Source organism: Phlebotomus papatasi, chromosome 2 (assembly GCF_024763615.1).
Source record: "Phlebotomus papatasi isolate M1 chromosome 2, Ppap_2.1, whole genome shotgun sequence".
NCBI lineage: Eukaryota > Metazoa > Arthropoda > Insecta > Diptera > Psychodidae > Phlebotomus > Phlebotomus papatasi.
In genome coordinates this window covers 53,494,648-53,509,966 of record NC_077223.1, presented here as the reverse complement: position 1 = coordinate 53,509,966, position 15,319 = coordinate 53,494,648, and the positions used below count along the sequence as shown (strand labels likewise).

The 15,319-nt window shown below is 35.1% G+C and overlaps 4 protein-coding genes across 4 annotated transcripts in view; all 4 read left to right on the top strand.

Annotated features, from left to right (window-relative positions):
• The first annotated feature begins 3,036 nt into the window (after positions 1 to 3,036).
• Positions 3,037 to 4,066, top strand: LOC129801660 (39S ribosomal protein L46, mitochondrial). Its single transcript, XM_055846920.1, has 2 exons — positions 3,037 to 3,343; positions 3,414 to 4,066. The coding sequence occupies exons 1-2, from the start codon at positions 3,173 to 3,175 to the stop codon at positions 4,029 to 4,031; spliced, it is 789 nt and encodes a 262-aa protein (XP_055702895.1). The 5' UTR covers positions 3,037 to 3,172; the 3' UTR covers positions 4,032 to 4,066.
• A 109-nt stretch (positions 4,067 to 4,175) lies between these two features.
• LOC129801659 (thioredoxin-like protein 1) lies at positions 4,176 to 5,247 on the top strand. The gene is made up of 2 exons (XM_055846919.1): positions 4,176 to 4,375; positions 4,438 to 5,247. Exons 1-2 carry the CDS (start codon positions 4,281 to 4,283, stop codon positions 5,198 to 5,200), a joined length of 858 nt encoding a protein of 285 aa, XP_055702894.1. The 5' UTR covers positions 4,176 to 4,280; the 3' UTR covers positions 5,201 to 5,247.
• On the top strand, positions 5,247 to 14,581 carry LOC129801658 (uncharacterized). The gene is made up of 4 exons (XM_055846918.1): positions 5,247 to 5,303; positions 13,342 to 13,537; positions 13,607 to 13,782; positions 13,853 to 14,581. Exons 1-4 carry the CDS (start codon positions 5,247 to 5,249, stop codon positions 14,534 to 14,536), a joined length of 1,113 nt encoding a protein of 370 aa, XP_055702893.1. The 3' UTR covers positions 14,537 to 14,581.
• Positions 11,865 to 15,319, top strand: part of LOC129801656 (uncharacterized) — a 76,926-nt gene continuing 73,471 nt past the window's right edge. Inside the window, exon 1 of the mRNA XM_055846914.1 lies at positions 11,865 to 12,287. The gene's annotated coding sequence lies outside the window, so the exon portion shown is untranslated. The remainder of the gene's footprint in view (positions 12,288 to 15,319) is intronic.

Below are 15,319 nucleotides of genomic sequence, written 5' to 3'. Positions count from 1 at the left end.
CAGATTTTTTATTTTTCCAAAATGTTGGAGAGAAAAAGGAGAAAAATGAGGGACTCCGTTATTCTTGATTTTCTTCTTCTTCTTCTTCTTTATTTAGTTTTTACGGCTGTCGGATTCAAATAGATCCATATAGCCAAACTAACCAACGTAATACAATTTGTTACATATTTTTACTTTGTTTCACAGGTTGTTTAATAATTTGGTATTGTTTTGATGGTTTTAATGTAAATGTGTAATTAAAGATCGGACATTTCTTTTCTTTCATGAAATTATAGATCTTTTACAATAAGTCAAGATATAACTTCAATAAATTTTGTGTATCAACAAAGTAAATTTATCACAAATTTTATATCTTCATTTAGACTGATGATTTTAATTAAAAATATGATCTTGTTTTATTGTTTTTAAAGAATTTTGATATTGTAATTATTTTGCAAAGGAATTCATTTTAATGTATAATTTTTATTTTCAGCATTGTTATATGGTTTTGATAGTTTCATTGGTTTCATTGCAAATGCGTATTTAGGACCGCACAGTTCTTTTTCTTCTCTGAAATTACAGACCTTCAAAATAGGTCAAAATATAATTTCAATAGATTTGTTGTTTCAAAGTTTTTTTTTTAGTTTTAGTTTAATTGATTGTTATTGTGTTCGAATTTGAATTATATATCTGATTCTGATTATATTCAAGTTTCACATTGTTTAAAATCAAAATATTTGCATTTGTAATCTTCAAGAGGAACTTTAATTATTTTTTTTTGTAAAGTAATTTATCAATATTTAATCTAATTTAAAGGATTATCATCTGATGTCGTGAAGACTCCATTTGTGGTGTTAGAAATTCATATGGTAGACTTTTCCAGTTTTTGGTTGAAAATGAGTTGATTCGTAAAGTCAAAATACGCCTATCTCTTCTAACAACGTAGAAGAGATGGTGATACCATCCGCCATCTTAACGCGTGGGTTTCTTCCTTGGCACATGTCTAAGGATCATCACGTTATCCTTCTTCATCCATCTGTAGATCGTTCATCGTGGTATAGTTTTCTTCTTTTCTTTACTAAATATTTTAGTCTTTGTTTTTTGTACTTTTTATTGCATTGATTTTTTATTTTTAAATTTTTGTTTGCACCCAAATCACACTTTTCTTTTTTTTCCTGATCTTCGGCATCACTTCAAATTTTAAATCTACAACACTATATTTCACAATCTAAGAAAATCTTTTCGATCAGTTTAATTTAAACACTTTTATTTTATGATTTCACTTTAACACTTCGTAGAACCCTAACTAAAAGTGTCACGGAAGGACCAAGTGGCAGCCGCTGCCACTTATCGAATTTTACATAATATTTTGATATTTTTAATTACATTTTAACATTCGGAGCTTTAGTCAGTTCTTTTCTGGCGTCTGAACCAGAAATTTCATTTCTTTGGGTACTGTATCTAAAGATTTTTAACCATTCGATGTTTTCATCTTTATCAGAATCATGGCGTCAGGGAAAGTGGTCTGCCTTTGAATGCGGCAGCCTTTGAATATTTCAATTTTTCTCTTATTTTTCAAATCAAAAATTCTACTTTATGAACAATAGTTAATACTATTAACTATTTTCTATTAACTTCGCTTAACAAAATGGATTTTTAGCTTTGGGAAGTAAGAGAAAAATTGAATTAATTCCCAAAATTATTCATATTTCCCAATTCAATATTTCCCATAATTCTTCTCAATAATTTGCAAAAACACTTTCAATTTGTTCTTTTAAGGCTTTTATACACTAACAATCAAGAAAATTACATCTGCAGAACGTCAAACTCCCATATAAAATGCATATGGCAGCAACTGCCACTTGGTCCTTTCGAGTGCAGTTTTTTGTTTTTGCAATATATTTACATTAATATTTAATTTTTATTAAAAATTTTATAACGAAAAAATAGCTAGATAAATTCTGCACGCATTCAATCAGGCGTCCAGGCGAAATGATATATTCTTCACTATAAAAAATAACATTGAAAACTAAATTGGCAGCGGTTGCCACTAGGGTCCTTCCAAGTGTTAAAAAAGCATAATTTCAGGGATTTTAATGATTTTTTTCAGAAAATGTTAATTTTGACGTCTGTTTCCTTCAAAAGTATTTGGGAGCCCCATAGCAAAATTCCGCAAAAATTCCAATGGAAAACTTGCGTCCAAATGGCTAAATTCGCTGGAATTTTACGCTAAAAATCCACTAAGTTTTCCTATGGAATTTAAAGCCGGAAATTCCATGGAAATCATAGTGCTCCATGGAATTTACTAGTACGACATGCTGGAATTCCAGCGTTAAATTCCGCGGTATTCCGCGGAAGATTTATATGGAAACTCACACGTGAAACGTCCGCGGGATAAGCTGGAAAAAACATATGGAAATTTCCACTATCTTTCCATAGTGTTTTATATGGATTTTTCCACTAGTTTTCTGAAATGTCAAACAAATAAAATGGTGTTGCGACAACTTTTAGAATTTGTTTCCAAACCTTCCGCAAACATTTCTAGTGATTCATGTGGCAATTATAATATAATTAATTATGCGACACTGCGTTTCGTGTAGATAATAATGAAGTGATTACATTAAATAGGTCGCCAACCTAAAATAATACTGTTTTTATGTTAATTAATAAATATTTTCGAAAAAATTATTTTTTTTTACAAAATATTTTTTTATTGCTCAAAGTGTTAATTCGTTATTGCTGATTTAGTAAAACATATTATAATCCTCGTAATCTGTGCTATTTCTTTAATATTCGGAAGTAAAATCACGAGGTGCATGTGACAGCTTCATTTTTTCTCCATTTTATTTTGGTGGAAAAATCCACATAAATTCCACGAGCATTTCCATGGATGTATTCTATATGAAAAATCCAGCATAAATCCATTAAATTTTCCTTGGAACGTATTATGGAAAATTCATATGGAATTTTTTAAGGCAAATAGTGGAAAATTCCGAGGATTTTTTCGCTTGTTATTCCTATTCCGCTTTCTTTTGCTATGGGGAGGGAATGATTCTTGATTTTCAAACTGACAGCATTTTTGCCAGCTGACAGCAATTCAATTGAGGTTAGGTTTATGTGTTTTGGTCGTCTCCGGGTGTGGTGTTTGGGTACTTTGTGCTGACCAAAAAGTCCAAGAAAGCCTGTCTAGATAATGTTAAAAAGAGTTTTGCTGTCTTCTAGAATCCTCAGAGGATATAATATACGATTGACTTCGCAAAATGTTTCAGTAGAAAAGGAGAAATGGGATCTTTTAGCGGGGGTGCTCGTGGAGCGGCTTCCAGTGATTGGGAAAAGCCTCAGTCCTATTGAATCCAAGTACCAGGTACAAACAAAATTCTGCCAAATCTTCGCCTATACCGTCATGGTTTAAAATTTATTATTGTGATTTTCAGAAAATGCTCGACGACATGGAATTCGAGCAAAGTCTTCTCTGTGACCATGAAATGAGGCACAGGAAAGATAAAATTCTCGCTGAACGTCTCAAAAAGGGTTTGGATGTGGACATGGATGATGCAGTTAGCAAACAGACTGCCCAGGACTTTGAGGATGCATGTGACGAAGAACTGAAAAATTTCAAATTCACCGAAAGAATTACAGAGGCTGACAGAAAGAAAGATTTTATGTCTACTCAAAGAAAACTCGAGGACAGCCTAATACTCTTGGTGGAGCAGCTCGTGGGTGAGAAGAAAATCTTCCTATTGCCACAGGGAATCCGTGAGGAGGGTGAGACAATGCGTCAGACTGCAGATAGGGTCATCCGGGAAGTTTGTGGAGAGAAACTGAATGTTCAAGTTTATGGCAATGCTCCTGTGGGCTTCTACAAGTACAAATACCCAGTGAATCAGAGAAAGGAAACCATTGGGGCCAAGGTGTTTTTCTTCCGGGCAGCTCATGTCACAGGAAATCTGGAGAAATCAACTAAAGGAAAGTTTCTCTGGCATTCTAAGGAAGAAATTGAAGGAAAACTCCCTCCTGAGTACTACAAAAGTGTCCGACAGTTCCTTTTGTAACACAATTTATTGAAAATAGACATTTTAGAATAGAATATCATTGTGTTCAGTAGCCTAGATCGCTGGATCCTATCCTGGACCAAGGAAACTGGCGGTTATGTTTCCGGCAACATTTGATCAGCTTCTATTTGATTGAGGGAACTTTAACAGGTTTAACAGAGTAGGCTGTCAAATTTGAGCCCAGTCATCGTTTTTGTGTTTGCCTTTGTCGTGATTTTCTCTCATTTTTGAGACTCTTTGGGGCACATCATGGCAGTCCGGGTGATAAATGACGAGATCCACTTCCAGGCTGAATTGTCAGCTGCTGGAATAAAGCTTGTTGTAGTGGATTTTACTGCTACTTGGTAAGAACTTAACCCTACTTAATCCGTTTGGAAGTTTATGGAGCATTTTGGGGCCCTTTCAGGTGTGGTCCGTGTCAGAGAATTGCTCCCCTCTTTGAGCAGCTTCCGGGAAAGTATCCCAAGGCTGTGTTCCTGAAAGTGGATGTAGACAAATGTTCAGAAACGGCAGCTGCACAGGGAGTGTCTTCAATGCCAACTTTTATTTTCTATCGGAATCGCCAGAAGATTGACCGTTTGCAGGGAGCTGATATTCAAGGGCTGGAGAATAAGATCCGCCAGCATATTGGGTCAACTGAAGATGACAGTGGGGAAGATTATGGGCAGGGTTTGATGGAGTTGAATTCATTCATCTCGAAGAATGAATGTGAGTGTCTCAATGAGGCTGATAATCATCCTTTGGGTCATTGTCTGACTCCAGCCGGGGGCTTCCTGCAGTCGGACGTCGATGAGCAGTTGATTGTCTCGATTGCCTTCAATCAACCTGTGAAACTCCATTCGCTGAAAATCAAAGCTCCCACAGCTTTGGGCCCTAAGAACATTAAGCTGTTCATTAATCAACCACGCACCATGGACTTTGACATGGCTGAGAGTTGCTCTTCAATACAGGATCTCCAGCTCACGGAAAAAGATCTCGATGGCACTCCCATTGCTTTGCGATTTGTCAAATTCCAGAATGTCCAGAACATTCAGCTCTTTGTTAAGGACAATCAAAGTGGAGATGATAAGACTCAGATTGATCATCTAGGATTCATTGGAATGCCCATCTCAACCACCAAAATGGAGGACTTTAAGCGAGTGATTGGAAAGAAAGGCGAGAGCCACTGAAATGTGTCCCAGTCAATAAAATTCATACTTATATTGAATTCCGGGAATGGAGAACCGTTTAATATGGTCCCTTTGTCAAGAATCCCCATCTCCGACAGTCAAGGTAAGCTCCAAATCCTATTTCTTGCTACGGCGTTGTCAAAGATTTGGAGGATTTTCTTAGTGGATTGATTTTTAGGAGTAGCAATTTTGCTGGAAGATTTGAAGTTTGTCTCAGATTCAGATCAAGGATCTGTTTTTTTTTTTAATTTTACAAATTCATCCTTTGGGTCACCTTGAATTATTTTATTTGTGGGTGGTTTCTAAAGTAGACCACAAAAGAAGCCACGCCCATTTTAATCTCTCATCTTAATTTGTCTCTTAACCCTTTAAGGACAAGAAAGTCAAAAAACGTGAGTCGGAAAAATCATTTTTATAACTTTTTAGAGCAAAATTCAGCTTTAGAAGACCATAGGAAAAATTTCATTTTTGGGTCACGGGTGACCCAATCGTCCCTAAAGGGTTTAGGGAGAAGCCTGAATTACAAGGTTGAAAGTGGTTTATTTTTCTTTATTGTGTAATATACTGTTGAAGAATTTACCATGAAAATATCAGAAATCAATTTAAAAAAAAATATTTCCGAAGTTATAGGATGGTTTTGCATGAAAAAAAAATATTGGAAAAAATTAATTGAAATTAAGGAAATACCCAAGTTCAAACTTAAAATTCAAGAACACATACTAGGACTTACTTCGCTGCAATTACATGTTGCTCACACGAAGTATATAGCGGTAAATTCAAAATTCAATAAAGCACAGCACTCATACCTTAAACCTAAAAAGCGCCGTACAGCATCCCCTAGGCAAGGCATACCTCAAAGCAGGCTTGCAACAATATTCTTTTTTTTCTATTCGTAAACTTCTAACCCAACTAGAGACCAAACGGTAAGAGATACGAATTTCCTATCTTCGGTGAGCCCTCCATAAGTCGATCCAAGGATAATTATTATGATGCTCATATTCCCCCCATTTGTCTCCATCCTCTCAAAAACCATACCTTTTTGGTTTTTAAAAACAACTCTTACGATATTTTTGGATATGTTTTGGAGGTTAGTTCAGGTGAACATTTAGTCCAAACATACGTACACTGAGAGAAATCCGAAAAAGTTAAAATAACATTCCGGAAATGTTAATTTTACCCTGCAGTATTTATCCGAAATCGGTGTAAATATTACCCTTTTTAGGCATATTAGGGGTTAAAGTTAACCTTTTTCATATTAATTTTACCCTTAAAAAGGTGTAAAATTAACATTAAAAATGTTGATATATTTTTACACCTAAAAAACGTTAAAGTTATGAGGAAAAAAAAGTTAATCGCACCCTCTTTTTTTCTCAGTGTATGAGACCTATAATAATATTAAAAAATAATATTATTAATAAAATATTATTAAAAAATTAATTATTAATTAATTTTTAATTATTAATTATTATTAGTAATATTATTAAAATATTACTAATAAAATATTTTGTGTAATGATAAAACATATCACTCTTTTGGTTTTTGGAATAATTTTCTGACAAAAATTGCGATAAGGCCATAAGTAAAGGTCACAAGTTATGCCGCCACCCTAAATATTCGTAAATGACTTATCTTTCTCGTACTTGCATTTTTTGTTATGTTTGTATCTCATGTCAGAACATCTTCTTAGAATAATCATTCCTCTACCAATTTTTGATTTTGATGAAATGTTTTTTTTTTATTTATAAACTAATTTAATCGCTAGTAGACCAGTAAGCACTAAAAAGCTATATGCGAAAAATTAATTCACGGAGAGCTCTATCTCGAGAGAGTTCGAGCATTCTGCAAAGCTGGGACACTTTGCCATCTCTTTTTTTTTGTGGTTTTGGCCAGAGCTTTCGGTCCTAATGTGGATCTTCTTCAGTGTCTAGAAGGACATTAAAGTTTGTTTATTTGTCATGAATTGTTAGATACTGTGAGAAATCCGAAAAAGTTAAAATAACATTCCGGAAATGTTAATTTTACCCTGCAGTATTAATCCGAAATCGGTGTAAATATTATGCTTTTTAGGTGTATTATGGGTTAAAATTACCTTTTTTCATGTTAATTTTACACCTATATATTTTTACACCTAAAAAATGTTAAAATTATGAGGAAAAAAAGTTAATCGCACCCCCATTTCTTCTCAGTGGATCGGCGATATTCTTCTAAAATCAAATGTGCCATATAGTTTACCATTATAGTCAAAATAACAATGGGAAACGATTCAAAGAAAAATTCATGTAAGCGTATAACATATTTGCAAATATGTTTTTGGTTTTGTAATTTTGCTCCCGATCTTGGAGAAAATAACAACGGAAAGGACAAGGAGATAAGTCAGTGAAGTCTTTTAAAAAATAAAAATGAAATTGAGTTTTCTTTTTGAAAATTGATGATTTTTTTTTTGAAAATTATGTTTTTAATTTTTATTTTTATTTATCTTATGCAAAATATGTTGCATTATGTTTAGACTAATAGAATTAATTTTGAAAACTTCTTAAGAGGCTATTAAAAAAAATATGTTAAAGTGATAGTCCGATTTTCAGTGATGAGCACTTTTGTACCACTGCCTGGGGGCTCAATTATAAAAGAAACAACATTTGAGGACTTCTAATATTCATAAAGGTTGGAGGTATTGGGTAAATATACCATCAATAACTTATATATCGTCCAACAATATTTAATCTATCGAAAATTCTCCAAGTTGATATCTTTCAATTTTCCCTTTAAAAGTTAAAACAAGTTCCAAAAGTTGGTTTGATGATACACAAGTGATGATAAAGCGTGTCCATGATAAGTTTCTTCCCAAGAATAATGCTTTAAAAATGAAGTCTACATAATATTAAAAAAAATATTTTTTGAAACTTTAATTCATTGTTAGATTTATTAGATATATTAGTTTTTTATTCAAGTATTTGATTGGCGAAATTTCGAATCTTCTTCTTGAGTCCTCCCATTAAGGTCTGTACAAGATCATCACCGCGGTTCTTGGTTGTTTCATTCCATTTTTTTCTTGAAGTCCTCGATGTTCTCGATGCGTTTAGCCTTCTTCTTCACATCGTATTTGATAATAGCCCAATATGTTTCAACTGGACGGAGATTTGGAGAGTTTGGCGGATTCATCTCCTTGGGTACATAACGAACGTCGTTCTCCTCGTATGTTTGTTTCATCATCCATCAAGATGCACCCACTAAAGCTAGACATCATCTTATCGTGCAGCCTTCGAGCTCGTATTTTAGTTGACTGACTTTGTATATCCGTGCGATGAGGGACTGCTTGGGCCGTAAAAGTCTTCAGTCCATTCCTCTATTTGATTTTGTGCACAAGACTGGAAGAACATTTAAGTTTTTTTTAGCCATATCCCTCACAGATGTCGAAGGATTGCTCTTGTAGCGCATGATCATCTTTTACTCCAAATCTCGATCTCCTATACCCCGATTTTTTCCACAACCAGGTTTCTGGGCAGTGGTTTTACTGTCGAGGAATTGAAGAATCACCCTCCGGACGGTCTGACATGAGGTATTTGTGAGTTTTCTAAGGTTCGTGTAATTGATTCCAGGTTTTTTAAATACGTGCACACGATCAGTTCCCTTCTCTTTCCATTATTATTTCATATCTTAGTGAAAAATGAAGAATTTCATGAAAATTTCACCAAAAGAAAGGTAAAAACACGTGTTACAATGTTTACATACAACGAAAATGTGGAGCTAGTGAAATCTATCATAAAAATATCAAATCATTTGGAACAATCCTGTCATGGACACGCTTTATTTTATACGTTTTCTTGCAATGCTTGGGGTACCTTTGGAATATTTCTAGTCTATTGTGTAAATTTGCCAAGTTTTATCCTTTTCAATCTGTAATATCCAGCGAGCCGGTTTCACGATTTTTTGATCAAAAGTAAAGGAAGAGTACCCCGGATCGGAATGTTAAGAGACATGCTCCATATTTAGTTGAAAATATAATCCACAAAACATTATTTGGTATTTTTCTGTATTCTAATTGATACATTAGTGATCCCTTTAACTATATCTGTGCTTCTGAATTTTGAATTTTTACAATAAATTAATAAAAAAAAAATGTATAATTGCAAACTTGCACTCTGTACCCCGGATCGTCACGAATTTAATCAAGTGTCTCAGGAAAAATTGGTTTTATAAATTAAATCTTAATCTAATGCACTGTATTCTTGTGTAAGTAAAAAGTAGCTAATAATTTTTAAAAAATCATTTAATTTGGAGTAACATTGTGGTATTAACCTGACGATCCGAGGAACACTGCCGACCGCTGGTACTCTTCCCTTATCTTAGCTTAGGAATTAATCGGCCTCATGCAAAAAAAAAATATCAAAGAATTGGCTACCTTCTTTGGGTACTTAAAGAACAAAAAAAAACCTCTAGAGAGCCTTTTTTCATAAAATTGAAATGTCTTGGAATCTCCGACAAATCAAAACCGATTCTAATAGGTTAAGAAGTGGCAATTCAATTGCATTACTGCTAAGCTGTTATAGGTAATTTTACCAGAGAGAGCAGGATTGTATAATCATAATCCCTCGATTTTGATTTACATATTTCGACTCCTTACCCCCTAAAGGGGCCGTATTTTGGTAGAATTTTGGAAATCTCAACTTTAGAGTTTTTTTTTGTCATGCTGTTTGTCCGTCTGGCCGTTACTACGCCTAGAGCCCAAACGGTTAGGGGGAGAGACATGGGACCTTCAGGGGACCTCCCATAAGTCAACCCTAGGACCATTAACATGTCCCTCTTTTGCCCCAATTTGCCCCCATCCTTTCGCATTCCCTCCAAAACCATGTTTTTTTTGGATTGCTTGAAAACGCGTTTTGCGATTTTTTAATTTTTGGATATGTCTTATGTCCTCTACACACTAGTAGAAATTTCTTTAAAAAATGCCTTTTTAAAGAAAATTTCCCCTCTCCTTCCAAGCGGAAACGTCAAATTTTTTTTTAAAAAAAAGGTAATTTTTGACGAAAATTGCTTCTAGTGTGTAGACATTAGGGTTCTCTCGACATTTCATTTTTCCATACGTTTTTGCATAGAGGCACTGAAGACTATTGGCAAGTTTTTTCCTAAAGAGAATTGACTTATCAGTCTGATATATTTCGAAATCGTGCACTAAAAACTATCTAAAAATACATATTTCATAATGTTCGCCGAAATAATACAAGAACTCTACGAGTAAATTTGTTTAAGTCGCGGTGCAATTGCTGCAAAATTTTTATAAGGAAAAGTGAAAAATAGCTTCACTTTTTACTAGGCTTGATGGGCCCCTGGTAGACACCATTAAAGAGATTACTCAAGCGGATATTTTGTCCTAATACGAAAATACCGTTGAATCGTTCGTCATAACGATTTTCAAGGTCAAAGGTCTAAAATACAAAGAGGGTAGATATTTCTTAACCGAATTGTATCATGTTTCATCTCGTTGGAAAGGTCTTGGAATTTCCGATAAAACTGATCCATTTTCAATGGGATCTGAATCGGCAATGAACCAGTTCATAACCTTAATTACTTTGTCTTTTAGAAATTCAATTATATTATTATACTACAGGCGTATTTTGGAGATCTTTTGAGTGATTTATGAATTAGTTTATATCGGTTGAGAACCGGTAAACAGTAAATGATGTGAAAGTTCGAGCACTCTGAAAAGCTGGACCGTGTGTCCCTTCCGTATTGTTCTTCCAAGTTTTTTTTTTTTTAATCTTCAGGATCACTCTGAGAATTAAAATGTAAAAAAAGCCTAACTATCTTTACCCTTTTTTATAAGCTTAAATTCGAATAACCCTTTGTTTTTGCATTTTCTTAGTTGTTGTAAAGGCTTTTGCATAAACTTTGGTGCTTTGCAAAATATCGATCTCTAAAATTTAAATCGAATATTTAAGCTGTTTTAATTCAATTGTTCTCTCATTGGTCCTTCAAATTGCTCACTTACACCATCTCCTCGCACCCCCACAAATTTTCCAAGTGCTCCAGTGAGTGTTAGGGAGAAAGTCATGGTATTTAATTAGGACTTTTAATTGTTTCAACATCTCCCTCATACTCTTGTTGGGAATAGGCTATCGTGACTTTCTCTTTTCCTCCGGCTATCTCGTGGTGAGATTGAAAATCGATCTAGAATGGGGGGAAAATTCATGATTGGTTGCTCTTTCTATGTCTCTCCTACCAAATTCTACATAGTTTATTTGTTTTAAAGGTAGGTATTTTAGTATAGTGCGTACAATAAAAATTTGTGGTGCGCCACTGTTTGATTTTAAATTCTGTGAGAGCACCGCAGAGAGAATTTCCCCTCCCCCACAAATATATAATGTGCCAAAGGAAAAGCAATTAGGTTTGAAAGAGCGGGAGAGAGTGTGTTGGGAGAAAGAGAGAAAGAGGGTGCGGAAAATTCATTATATTTGTCTCTGTCGGAATGAGTCTCTCGACGAAGGAAAATCGATTTATCGGGGGTCTTTTCTCTCGCGCGAGAGAAAATTTTGTCTGGCAGATGGAGTCTTCTTTTTTCCTCTTGCATTATCCCGCCCTTTGGTGGAAAATTGTGCAAAAGCTAGTGCTTTCACTTACACTCTTACTCAAATGGGTTCGAAGGAAAATTTTCATAGATAGGTAGCTCAGTTGTGTTCGGGAAATTTCACAGACGATATCCATTCCATCAAGCGTGATTTTTTCAATTTTCCGTGCCACCATTTATTATTAAATTTAATTTTGAAGGAGCATTTTGTGGCTCCATTTTTTTCTTTTCTGTGTCTCTTGTTGGAATTGTATTTAGTAAAAGAAAAAAGGGTGGTTCTTAGCAATTTTCCCAATAGGGAGGTATTGTAAGCATAATCCCAGGGGTGAGATTTTACTCCACTACTCTATAAGTTTGAAAATTTCAAAGAGGAAGCTGGAAGGGAAAAAAATCTCAGTGTGAAAAGTTGTGTTTGAAACAAAAAAAAAGAACCCCAAGGATGCTCGAAACAAATGGCTGGTGGAAATATAAGTGAAAAGTGTGTTGAGTAAACTGAGGAAAATTGTGTGAATCCACGGGAATATAGTAAGTGCAAGAAAAGAAGTGTATGAGAGAATGGAAAAATGTTGAGAATTTTCGGCCATTTTCTCTCAAAACCACTTTTTATCTCTCTCTTTAGCTACTTTCATCATGAATTTTCCTCCCTATTTTCTCTCTCTCGCTCTTTTTTTTGTATTTTAGTGTGAAAATACTTGCGGGGTTTTTCACACGAAAAATAGTGGTAATACCGATAAATTTCCATTAACTCTTCGTTTCTTTTTTTTTTTTTTTTACAATTGTGCCATTTGGAATTGGGAAAACGCATTTGTTGTTTTACGTTAAATGGGGAAAAATGTGCATTTGGGATTTTCACGATGTTGTAGGCACATTTTCTTCTGCATACACTTTTCCCACCCATCACGCATTCCGTCACCAAATCGATAATCTAGGAGGCTTTTCCATTGCGGAGACAAGAGGATTTTGTTGATTTTGAGAGGGACCCACTACAAATTTAACGACGCTTTTAGAATATTTTCAAAGGCTTTTTTTCCCTGCTCACATATATTGTGGCAACTTGTTGAGGAAAATGGGATTTTCTCAAAGGGAAGAACGCTTTGATAGATTTTTTTATATAGGTTTTACTGGAATCTCAATTAATGGTTTTATTGGATTTTTTTTTTCGTGTGGAGGAAATCCTGTTAATGTTTTCTTTGACATGGAGGTGGGGTTCCATTAAATTATTAAACATTCTAAATCGGGGCTTAGCATAAAATCCATTTCTTTCCAATTCACAAATATGTCAGTCGCTATGGTCGCTATAGTTAGATTTTCTAGGAAGCCATCCTTCTATATTATTTTTTATTATTTTTAGAAATGCGTCAATAAATCGAGACCTCATCCTGTGAAATTCTTTTTAACTTCTAATACTTCATTTGGACCGTAGTCTATTAATTCAATAACTTGATATAAGATTAAAATGCCAAAAAGAATCCATTTTCTTTTCATTTATTGTGCAGCTAAAGGAGCCATAATTATGGAGGATTAACGTTAGACACATTCAAACTCACAGTTTTTTTTTGTTTTTTTTTATGACTGTCAGATCGGATCAGATTGTCAATTTTTGATTCAAAAGAACTGTCAAAAATTGTTTGTAAACAATCCCCTTGCCATCAAGTCTTCTCCTAAATCCCTGGTCAAAGAGGGTGATCCTGGAAAGAAGTTTAGTGTTTGTGTCCAGTCATTAATAGTAAAGATGAGTAAGAGTAATATTAAGTCTGAGAAGCTGGAGAAGAAAAGTAAGTGAAAGACATTTTTGAGAGGAAATTGCCGAACTATTAATGTCGATGTCTCTTTTGCTTTTCAAGAGGATTCCCAGAAGCGTTCCCAGCGCATTGTCCGTAGTCAGCAGTATGTGTATGTGACGTATATGGAGGAGCATCCTGATTTTGTGGAGAACGAATCGAGGGAGCACTGGAAGGTTCTGGCTAAGCGATTGAATGAGGTTAATGGCCCGAAGAAGTCTCCGGAAGATTGGAAAAGTGTAAGTTTTTCGGGGGGTCTTGTCCAGTTACTGAGGTGGATGTATAAGAGAAAATTGTGATTTGTTACAGACATTCATGAGATGGAAGCACCAGGTCGCCTACAGAGCTCGTCAGGCTGCTACAGGAAATAGTCCACTGTATAGATCTCTTACGCAAATTGACGTAAGGGCTTTGATTGCTATGGGCAAGGAAATTCCCATGAATTGTCATATTATTGGTGAGACAGAACCTTCGGAAGTTCTCAAGATGCACTTAAAGAGGCAGGCGGCCATCAAGTGTGAATCCTCAAAAGCGGAAGAAATCGAGATAGTCCAACAAGTCGATGAGGAAGAAATGGAGGAGGAGGAGGAGCACGTTGACAAAGAGGAAGAAGGAGAAACTGTCAATATTTACACACTGGAGGAAGAGGAATATGAGGTAGAAGTGCCCAAGACTATTCATGAGCCTCTGGTGAAAACCTATCAAGGCAGGAAGAGAAAAGCTCCTGTTGCTGAATCAACCAGGATCCTTCCTCATGCGGCTCCATCGAATATTCCAATCTGCAGTCGAGCCACCTCTCCAGATTCCCCACAGTTGGTCACCCAGGTCACACAACAGAAACCTCTCGATGACAGGGATTTCCAGTTGAAAAAACGCAAAGTCTTGGCCCTAGAGCGTAGAGCAATGGCTCAGGAGAGAATTGCCGATGCTTTTGAGAGAATTGTCAATGTACTTGAGAGTCGCTTTGAGAGAGATCTTACAAATTTGATTTAAATATTTGACAGCATTTGGAAAAATATAAATGATTCTACCTGGAAATTATATTTTTTTTAATTTGTTCTGGAGAATTTCCACTTTTGTTGTGATTGGTACATCGGTAGACTTCTTTTTTTCATAGGGCTATAATCTGCAATGATTGGTGGTTCTTTCTTGGTATCTTGGTGGTTGTGTGATATTTTTCTTAACCTTGTAAGGATTAATGAGTTAAGCCCTAAATAGATTCAGGCTTAGGGCTTTTACAGATCTGAGGATTAGCCGAGAGACGGCTTAGCGTAATTATATTAGAAATAAGGGTTAAACTACATTTCCGTCATTTTTCACTAAGTTGTCTCTCGGCTTAAGTCGTAAATGGTCTAGGGCATTATCCTCGATAGTATTTAGCCCGTAAAATTTGGTAGTAAAGGACCAGCCCTACTATTATACATTATTATACTATTATACATTGAGAGTTTCCAGGGTCTGGGATTAGAGGTGCTTTGCATAAATTTCTTTAACCGCCAAATTCCACGGTTAAATAATTCTCAAAAACAGCCTTCTATTTGGGCTTTTACATGGCCTTCAAGGTTTAGTTCAGATTTCAAAAAGATGTCGAAATTCAAAATAACAAGCAATTTTGGGATTTTTTTTTTTCAAAATTTAATGAATTAGAGAAGTTGATGGTAGTGGTCGCAGCACTGGGTACCCGGTTCCTAGCTATGGAACCGGTTCTAGAACCATTTTATTTAGAATAATTAAACTAACTTAAGGCTTAACCCTAAACTAACTTAACCCTTAACT